The sequence below is a fragment of the Acyrthosiphon pisum genome, chromosome X (assembly GCF_005508785.2).
Source record: "Acyrthosiphon pisum isolate AL4f chromosome X, pea_aphid_22Mar2018_4r6ur, whole genome shotgun sequence".
NCBI classification, from domain to species: Eukaryota; Metazoa; Arthropoda; class Insecta; order Hemiptera; family Aphididae; genus Acyrthosiphon; species Acyrthosiphon pisum.
Genome location: NC_042493.1, coordinates 98,395,771 through 98,406,911, shown reverse-complemented (window position 1 = coordinate 98,406,911; position 11,141 = coordinate 98,395,771). Strand labels below are relative to the sequence as shown.

Genomic DNA, 11,141 nt, shown 5'->3' with positions numbered 1-11,141 from the left:
TTAAACATATTGAAATTGTTATAAAAAAATTGCCTGTTAAAAATAAAGAAACACGTTATTTGCGTTTTAACGAAATTCTATGTCATCGATCCATAATCGTTAAAAAAACCCCGCGTACAACGACATAAGATACACCCTGTGTGTACGATATACACGAGATGCCGACAAAAATGTAATACAAAATACCACTGCAGTCGAACCGCTCGTCAATGGAAAATATAGTAGATAGGTGTTATATATTATATAGGTACTGCGATGTGCCATTGCTTCCGGTATAGTTTATTATTATTTATTTATGAACAGTACCTATAATGACCCAGGCAGATATACAAATTGCAGTTTGATTTAAAAATATAGGTACATCACATTAGGTTATAATAATGATGTGCACGATACCTAATATTATTTATATAGAGAACCAAGGCTGGGCATTAATGAGTTAAAAATTAAAATTAAGTTAAGACGTTAAGTTAATTTTAATTAAGTTAATTAACTCGTTACTTTTTTTTTCAAATTAACTTTTAACTTAATAAGTAACTTTTTTTCAAGATTAACGTGTTAACTTCAAGTTAATTTTATTTCAAAAATATCTAAATTAAGTTAATTTTCGTCCGAAGAACAACGCACATTTTGAATGTGTTTTTACTTTGATGTATCATTTTAAATTTACCCAGTAATTTTCTTGGACATAAAGAAAAACTATCTAATTAACCATATAATATGACTTGGAAAGATCGTACTAGGAGAATTATAGGAGAAGAATTAAACCAACCAGGTATAATTAAAAAAAAATAATACATACAGTTATAATGCACACATAACATACTATACCTATGTCCTATGATAATAATTAAGAACCTATTTAGTTCATATAACTTAATGGGAGTTTACCAATTGCGCTCTAAAAATTGTAGGGTCGATAGACCAATTGCGCTTTATACATTTTAGGGTCAATAGACAAATTGTGCTCAAAACATTTTACAATACCTAAGGAAAAGTTATAAGTTAGTTATAATTTTTTTATGCGAATATTAATATATAATAATAATATAAATAAATAAACGTAATATATAAAATGTATGATAATGATAACTTGTTTTCGTCTATCACTCAAATGCATATTTCCGTGATCAAATGTCCGTAATAATAATAACGTTTCATAAAATTCCCGATACCATTATAAAATGTATTATATCCAGTCACTCTAACCAGTAATCAATTGATCAATAAATACGTTTTTAATTTTCTAGCATTTTAGTGTGTTTATGTTGATGTCTGTGGAATTTGATCAAAAAACAATATTTCTAAATCTGAAGATAGCCGCCAGGCGGCAAATTTGAATACAAGCGCAATTGGTATATTTACCCTAAAATATAAGAGGCGCAATTGGTACACTGACCCTAAAATATAAGCTGCGTAATTGGTACATTGACCCTAAAATACAAATTTTGTTTTGGCGTAATTGGTCCATGCCCAACTTAATATCAATAGTGGAATCTAGGGAAAAAATTCCCAAAGCTATACCTAACCGTACTGTTGGGTACAGCTGTCAAAAATAATAATAAATAATAATACAAATATATACAATTTGAATAATAATTTATTATTACATTATTATAATATTGATAAATAGGTACATATTATCATATTATATGATATTGCTCTATAAATATTTATTTATTTATTTATTAACGGGCAGGTAGGTACCTATACCCTTTGGTAATAATAATTTTTAACTACAGTAAGATGAATCTCAATTTGATAAATATTACACTGAAATTAAATAATATTATATTATAAATAAGTTAATGTTTTTAAAATTAATCGTATTCGTGTTTATGAATTCTTACATCTTAGACGATTTTTTAACTAAAGTATTAATGTGTAATATTAATTATAATTGAAATAAACTTATTAATAATACCTATAACAAAATAAATATACAATAATAATGATAATGAGACACTAGTCAAACGATCGCATGTACATATTTTTAATTGCTAATTTAAATTTATTTACATTATATATATTTGTTTAATTTCCGTAGGTAGTTGGTTAAACAATTTAATACCTTTTGGTATTTATATAGTAGTTTGACATTAATGTGGTATTTAGTTTAATTAGTCTTAAATTGCCATTGTTCTCTCTTTTAGTTTTATATATATTATGGTATTCATAATCACTTGTGAACACTTTAATGATAACTTTTCATACAATTGTTCTAATGTTAATATTTTCAATTTTATAAATAGATCATTAGTAATGCAGTTTTGGGTAGGTACTAAAATAATTTTTCATTAGGACTCTTAGTAGCATTCTTTGAGTTAACATTAATGGTTCTAATACATTGTTATAATGCGATCCCATAGATAATATAAGAATATTATCTATATATTTTATATTATATCTATGGCTGATCCCCATACAATCAGACCATACATTAATATGGATTGGACTAACGCAAAGTATATCATTTTCGGACTATAGGAGTATCTAGGATGTTTCGTAATTCCTTAAAAATAAAAAAACATTTCCTTATCCGATTTATTAATTATTACCATTTCAACGTGTAATTTCCATTTTAGGTGCTCATCAAATATTACACCTAAATACTTGGCTGAAACAACTATTATAATATATAAGTATTTGCTTTGGGGATTTTATTTCCGGGGATTATTTTTCAGATTATCTAATAGTGTGCGTATAAATAACGTATAATATTACAAAATTACATTTTTAAATTTTAAAATAAATTATTAAATTATTTTTATTATTTTATTATCAATACTAAACTGTAGTTTTAGTCTATAGGTTTTTAATTTATAAAATAATAATAATATACTTAGGTACCTATCTGTCTAGATAGTTACCTATATTAAATGTGAACATATTAATAATAACTATACAGGTTGAAAGCTAATAAAAAAAAAAAAATTAATAATTAATGTATACGTCTTTATTTATATTTAAGATAAAAATTCAAGTGTCAAAATTCGCTCGCTTAACTTGAACTACAGCCTGAGTGGGTCCTACCCGTGCAAAACGGTTTTTGCCATGTTTGACATTAATTGCATGATTAATCATGATTAATTGTAAGACTGATACAACACAGCGGGTGTAAACTGTTGTAAACGTTCAAGAGGATGTCAGCGCACTATTTGTTATCTCTCTCTGGCTCACGCACAACATAGACAAAACGTATTTATGCAGAATCGTTTTTTTATGGTTTTGAATAGTCTGAGAGTAAATAACTATCTATTACAAAAATTACAGAGGATAATATTTTTGAGGGAATGACACACCAGTTTAAAATTTTATTGCTATTTGACTTTGTATTCGACTTTCAAAATAAAAAAAAAAATGTTGACTTTTAAATAATGTTTAAATAGTTTCGAGACAAAATTTAGACAAATCGATATTATGTCATACTCTCAAAAATATTATTCCCTATAATTTTTGTCCTATTAACTTTTTAAATAAAAAACACGGGTGTACGTATTTTGTTATGATGGTCGATAATATTATATTATGAATACTAGTTTGTAACGACGGTTATAATAGTATTTATAATCAATGATAATAATTCAGGGGTGTATTGGTACGGATACGCGGGTATACGCCGTATACCCGTCGGCAGATTTTCGATTTTCGATGTATACCAATGTAAAATCTCATTTTACGGGTTACGCTTCTAAAATAACCCGGATACCAAATAAAACTTAAAACTTATTTATGAAATATTAGCTCATAGGAAAAAAATGTTGAATGATACAATATACGTCATATAAGTTCATAACGCAGAAGTAATACATGAGCGTATACGAATAATGTGTAGGTGTGTCGCGATGTCGACTGAGGCTTCTCTGGAATGACACTGACGACGATTCGATTCCATATGGTCCTTATATAATATGATTTTGGTGTGATCCCTTCTGATATGCATCGATTAATACGTGATAAAATACGTGGTGCGACAAAGGTACCGTTGGTAATTTATTGTGTTGTTTTGACCGAACGTCTTGATCGGAGAATTATATATTATATTATATAATATATACAATAATATATTAATATGTTATATGTACGTAAGAATGCGTTCATGATTTTATAATGTACGGTGTTTACTGGCGCCGCTGACAATTGATTGTGTTGTCTACATCAAACTTCTGATCGGAGGGGTGTTGAATATAATTTATGTGTTGCATGTGTGATGTGTGTGTAAGTAGAGGAGTGCGTATAACCTAATGTATATATATATATGTATATTGGATAATATAGCCATAATATGGCTCGTCGTTATTAGTTGTCTCGTGTTTTATTTTAAGTCTAAATATTATATATTACAAAATCAATAATTAATAATAATTCGTAGTATAATATACGTAATCCATAGGCTATTAACAATATCTATTAAAATAACAGTATTAGGTAATAAATTAGTATAACCATCTCATTTTAATGTAGATGTTTATAAAAAATATAGGTAATAATAATAATTATAAAATGTGAAAAAATACCAAAAAACCAATTAGGCTTATAAAATTGAATAGATAGTTAATCTATGATTTATAAAAGGAGCTAAGTTGGTTCGTATTTATTATTTATTTATTTTATAACCATAACGTAACTACGTAAGTATATAAATAAAACTATTAACTAATATAAGATGCAAATATTACATTTATATATAAATACTAAAAGCACATTTGCACGTATTATATTATTCACAGTTCACAGAACCCACGCAATTCTCAGCGGGAGCTTTATTTCTTTAAATTTATAAATTTATTAAAATTAGGTCATCACCAGTGGCGTATACAATGGGCGGACGTGGGAGTCAGATCTCCTCCCATTGGCTTTAAAGTGGATACTCTTCCATATTGTGTTTGATGTGAATTTTGAATCAATTCAAATTATATTCATTGTTTCTTATTGGTAGATATTTTACTACCTAAGTAAAATGTTTTGAGAGGGTAGGTGATTTTCCAATAATTTTCCTCTCCCATTTAGCTATGTCGTTTTATTTTTTGATCCCCTCTCCCCCTTCAGAAATTATGTCTACGTGACTGCTCATTGCGTATCGTTTTGAGGACGCTACGGTTAGACATGCATTTATTATCTCAGTCTAACATACAACGGACAACGACAAAATATGTACGCAAAGCAGTACACGTCGTTAGCTTTATTCAGGCCCGGATCGGACCGTCGAGCTACCTACCGAAAAAAATTTGTTGGGTCGAGTCGTGAGTATTAGTCTGTAATTTTATGTTTATATGACGAGAAGTTATAGTAGCTACAAAAAGGGAGTAAAAAGTCGAGTTTTTGGTAATGGATTCAAAATTGAAATCATTTATACAGCAATAGTTAAACGTATTTATTTCACGACATACTGCACGCGCCGACTTTGGCGGGCGGCTACGATCAACTAACTACTAGGTATATAATAATATAAAATAATATATAGGTCTTCGTTGTCGCAGCGATCGGCCCGGATCGACGGGTGGACATGCCGACAACGCAAACAAAATATAATAATAGGTTGTTACTTGTTATCGTTGGTCTGCACAACACACGGCAATTGTACAAATAATATAAAATTAGACATAATAATAATTTATGACGGTAATAATTAAAATCACTTCAATATTTTTCTCGAGTTAACCTTCCGACAAATAAAATATGAACGTAACCACTCACCCATCATATTTAAAAAAATGTTCACGGTTTCGGGTCAAAGCAATAAAATAAGTTCCATGGACTATGATACTTATGAGTTATGAGTTATGGTTAAAGTAACGCGTTTGAAACATGTATTAGTGCATTTGGTAGCTTTTATATTTTACTAACAAAAATAAACTAAGTAGCCACATAATAAGTGTATCAATTACCTATTCAATTTAAATTTATTATCGTGTTTCTCATGAAAAAATGTAAGAGGTGTGTCAACAAATTTAAATGATACATTAGTTATAACTCATAGGCAGTACTATACAGTAGTGTAGGTACCTACAACTTACAAAGTACAATAGTTGAAGACAGTAGCAATTCAAAGTGTATAGCAATAGCCGTATAGTTACTTGATACTACAAAATAATAATAATTTCAAAAGAGATGACTTAAATAAAATTATTTTTTATTAACAGTCCGCAACTTTAAAAAATATAAATAATTAATTAAAAAATTAATGAAAAGCCCACGAGGTGCCTAGATAATAATCTTACCTTTAGATTTTATAAAAGGTCAATTCACTCTAATTTTTGCTAAAGGAGCTACACGTGTTCTGGTGAGCAAAATTTGGTATGTTACGCAGTTGTAACTTGTAAGACGGAATGTCGCATGTGTTGTCTCCGTCTTTCACACGTACGACATGGGACATTTTCGTTTGTTAGTTTCAATAGAGTGCTGTCAGTTTTGATAATAGAGTAAATTGACCTATTATCAGACTTTTAGGCAAAAACATTATCTGTATTCTCTCGTTGGTATTTTACGATATTTTAATTTTCAAGTGAGTTATGAGTATTTTTAAATATTAATATTTTACCTACCTACTGATTATAGTCACTCTAATATCAAAACTGACAGCAGTACAGCACCATATTGAAACTAACAAAGAAAAATTTGTTATGCCAACAACACATGCGAGTGCGACGTCCATACTTCCATTTACAATTACAACATTAAAAACATTAATTATTTATTAAATAATACTGCAAGTCTAAACTAAACCGTGCAGTGGCAGCTCGTGTATAATATGCTCGTGCACTACCTACACAATCTCAAAAAAAATTGAAAACATAAATCATAATAATACAACCTGTACCTATGTGTTATTGATTTATTAATTTAATATTTATTGAGCTAATGTTTCAAAATATAAAAATATAAATTCAAAAATTATGAAAATATTTAAGGGGATTAGTGGCGGATAGTTATTTTAGTCAAAACATACCAATCTTTTGTTTATCATACTGATCGCCCTAGTACCTAAAATAATAATAATATTTAAAACTGATCTGAATTCGTTATTATGTCTACTTGAGATTGGCCAGTTCACTTTTCCCGATTTCACCACCCCCCCCTCCCCCAACCACAATAAATTTAGTTTAAATATTTTGAAACTTCGAAATTTTTAAACGTTGATTATTCAGAATTAAATCAGAAATCTTAAAATGTAAACTGACCGATCTCAAGTAGACATTATGACGAATTCAAATCAGTTTCAAAAGTATTACTAGATCTATAGGTAGGATACTAGGATGGACAAAAAGTACATTCTTTTAGTCAAATAAGACACACGTCCTGGATGCCGCGGTGGTGACTTGTGCCTGTCCGTGCCGCGTGCGTAGGCTTTGCTCGTGTAGTGCGGGACACGTACAAAAAATATAATTATTTACTACACATACAGTCGCAAGTCACACACGTACGTACTTTAAATATTTCCTATACTAAACTCCTTAATCAAATACCACTTAATACCACCCATTTCTATTTTTTTTTTTAGATTTCATTAAGTGGACCATTAATATCAAAACAATTGACAAATATGCGCATTCCAATTTCAAAAGAAGAAAGGCTGACAATTACTTTGAGGTAAGCACCTACAAGTACATATTGCAATAATAATAAATTCTTAAATTTTATTTTATAGTACTTTGCCTTTTTTTTTAAGTGGATACATATTTTATTAAGCATAGTTTAAAAAATGGTTCATATAAACATAATCATAACATCTTATAAATAAATAAATATAACTATAACATTATTTAATATTGTACCTATTAATTATATAAAAAAATTGTATAAGATAATAAATTATAATAATAATTTGGCATGAATAAATTATTATAAGTAGTTTTAACAACACTAAAAATATGAAAAGAAAAACAAAGGTAATAAAATGTTATTTATTGTAAATTAGTATTATCTGTGTTATAATGAGTTAAGTTTTTAGTGTAGTAACTATTGTCAGAGTGACCTGTTGGTACAGATGTAGTAAAAGATGGAGTGTGAGGGTAGTTTTTTGTGAATATTAAGAGTTAACAGTTGCAGTATGATTTGGTGTAACGGGTGGTTGTTGAGTAAGAGCAGATGATTGGGTATGTGGGTAATATAGTTGATGTCTGTGAATGTTAGAATTTTTTCGAGAAGTAATTGACACAAATGAAGAATTGTTCCCAGTTATATAATGAGGTTCGAGGTTCATAGTTTATGGGCATTTGTATTTGTAGGTGTTGGTGAGGTGTTTGAAATGTATGAAGTTGTTGGTAGATGGAAAATGAACGGGTATGTCAGGTATGAGTTAGTATTATTATTACATGAATATTGCAAGGGTTGAAAAGTACTATTGTTCACTGAAGAAAGAATGGATTGTGGTTGAATTTGATCAGAATTTTTTACTTTTTGAATTATTTGTATCATTTCAATATAAACTTGATTTTGCTGGTCTTCTGTGATTTTTCTGATTTGTGGAGCCAAAGACATCAGAAATGATCATCGAAACTCTGCGTTCTTTTAATACACTTATTAATTGGTTTTCAAAAGAATTTTTGGCAGACTTATTTTTCTTCGAACAGCTGGAGACTCTTCTTCAGATACGCTCGAGTGGTTAGTCTCTTTGGTTATAACGTTTTCATTGTCTGTGGTGTACTCTCTGTCGTTTTGTGCCGCTATGTTACTCTCAGTGCTTTAGAATAATATTAAAAACACATTTACAATTTATTTAGAAGATAAACTATGTAAAAAAAAAATCAGTATATTACTTTCTGTTTCCATTGTCAGTCGAAGGAACTCTAAAATGTTTGCATATACATATGGTTTGTCTGATTTTGCTGCCTTGCCGGATTTATGTATACACTTTTTTCGGTTATTCTCCTTGATTTTTTTCCACTTTAGTTTGAGTTCTTTTACTAATTTAAACCAATACATTTAATTACTTATATAAATGAGACAATATCCAAAATAATATTAATAATTAAGCATAGTAAAAAATAAAATAATTGAGATATTACTTATTTATGTATTTATTTATTTATTACGTACAATGCAATGACCAAAATTAAATGTTCAAAGTAGATAAATAAGTAAATATTAAAATTAATTAATTAAGGACAAATTTAATTTATTTTATCAAATAACTAAAAAATATAATTGTTTACATATTACATTTGAATTGATACATTATAGCTTTTACATTTCATTTGTTAAAATAATATATTCCAGTTACTCAAAATGGTTTTCAACATTGCAAACAATGTTCAACTGTCTCCTAAATCCTAATTAACACCTTTGTATACATTAAATATAACAATTATATTTATTGATTTGAGTAAAATTAAAATTCATTTATTGAATTGTATATTTAATAAATTAATACCTAACTATAGTACTCTTAATCAATAGTTTTTTTTTAAATATTTGTCCTGATACTTGGCAACAGGAACACATTACACGACGTTACACTTAGAGTTATTAGCAAGAGTATCTACTATATCAAAGATAGTGCAGGAAACTTGCGATGTTTTATGGTAAGTGTTCCAACCTTTGGAAATGACGAAACCAACAACAAATGACTGGTTGGATATATCGAAAGGGTTTTACGAAAAAACGAACTTTCCAAATACTGTTGGAGCGGTATGTTTATATATTTGTATACCTACCTACTTATTTTATTGGTTTAAAAAATAAGTATAATATTATAATAATATGTATAATAATAGAGCACGGATTTTTATGCATTAAAAAGTGTCAAAATATACCATATACCAGATACCTACCAAATATGCAGTCAAGATCGTGAAAATGTGCAACATATATGCAAGAAAAAAACTTTAAATTGTGTAATATGATAAAAAATTCACAATTTAATAACTTATACATTTATGAATCAAAAATAATTTTAAATAAATTAAATAACTTATAATTATTTGTATCTACTTAATATAACGAACAAACAATTTTTTAATTTATAATTTAATATTATTAAAATTAATAATCACTTGTAAAAAATGTAGGTATTATAACATTTTATGCTTGACCAAATATTATTTTTATAAATAAACTAACCTAACACTTTAATATGCAAAAAAAAAACTACTTCACCATATTTTTTGGTAAAAAAATGAATAAATAATGTCCAAAAGCCAAAAAATGTACTTTATGACTTTAAAAATGTGTACTTAAATGTATATAGTGAACAATTTTTACCAGTTAATTTCACATTATCACATCTCCTATAATAAACTGTATAATATAATTATATGTGGATGGAAAACACATGAGGCTGACATTCAGTTACAGTTTTAGATATACCTAAGTCCAGACGTCAGATCGCTTGCTGAGACGATATGTCTATAAATGTCGAAGAGGTAGTATCAGATTAGATCACAAATATCATCCCTCTTAATTGCTCCTTGACAATTAATTGCAACCAACTCTCCACGATCTTGTACATTTTCATCTACAGGTGGTGTATCATGTAGATCAGGAACTCATCATCTTTAAATAAACAAATATTATTTAAAACACAGCATATTATAATATATTCGGAAATTAGATTGACACGTTTCATATCTAAGGACTTCGAAACTGTCCTTTAAGGAAACCAAAAGAACGTTCAACTGCCATACTGGCAGAGGAATGATAAAAGTTGAACTTCTTTTGAGTTAAGTGCCCATTGTCATGGTATGGTACTAGTAAATGTTCATGTAATGTATAAGCGGCATCACCAATCAAATGAGTGTTAATAGGAAAATATATAGTTGCATCATCAAGGTAATTTTTCAGTTCGGATAACCTGAAAACCTGTTGGTCGTGTACTGAACCAACATTTCCAGCATAGCAATGAATAAAACGACATTTATTATCACACACAGCCTGTGAAAAATCAGTAAATTAATACCGAATAATACTTAAAATGTAAAATGAAAATATAAACATACTTGTAATTGAATTGAATGGTGTCCTTTTCGGAACTTTGTTACTTTACCGGACACCCTTTTTTTTGCAATTTTTTTTTTTAGACTTATGTAGTTAACTATACTGAGAACGATGGTGAAGTCAGAATTTGGCGGTCGGACTTAGTTCCGAAGTTATGGCTTAATGAAGTGCGGGCAGACGGATGACCTAACAAGTAATTTAAACCT

General features: G+C 28.5%; 1 protein-coding gene and 1 long non-coding RNA gene across 2 annotated transcripts in view; both read right to left on the bottom strand.

Moving 5' to 3' along the window:
• Positions 1-7,908: 7,908 nt before the first annotated feature.
• Positions 7,909-10,569, bottom strand: LOC107882470. The gene is made up of 3 exons (XR_003839863.1): positions 10,309-10,569; positions 8,760-8,906; positions 7,909-8,683 (listed from the first exon to the last, which is right to left on the bottom strand). It is a non-coding gene; the product is annotated as an uncharacterized LOC107882470 (long non-coding RNA).
• LOC115033189 overlaps positions 10,570-11,141 on the bottom strand; it is a 1,052-nt gene continuing 480 nt past the window's right edge. Inside the window, exon 2 of the mRNA XM_029485335.1 lies at positions 10,570-10,872. Coding sequence (XP_029341195.1) covers positions 10,570-10,872 — 303 coding nt within the window. The remainder of the gene's footprint in view (positions 10,873-11,141) is intronic.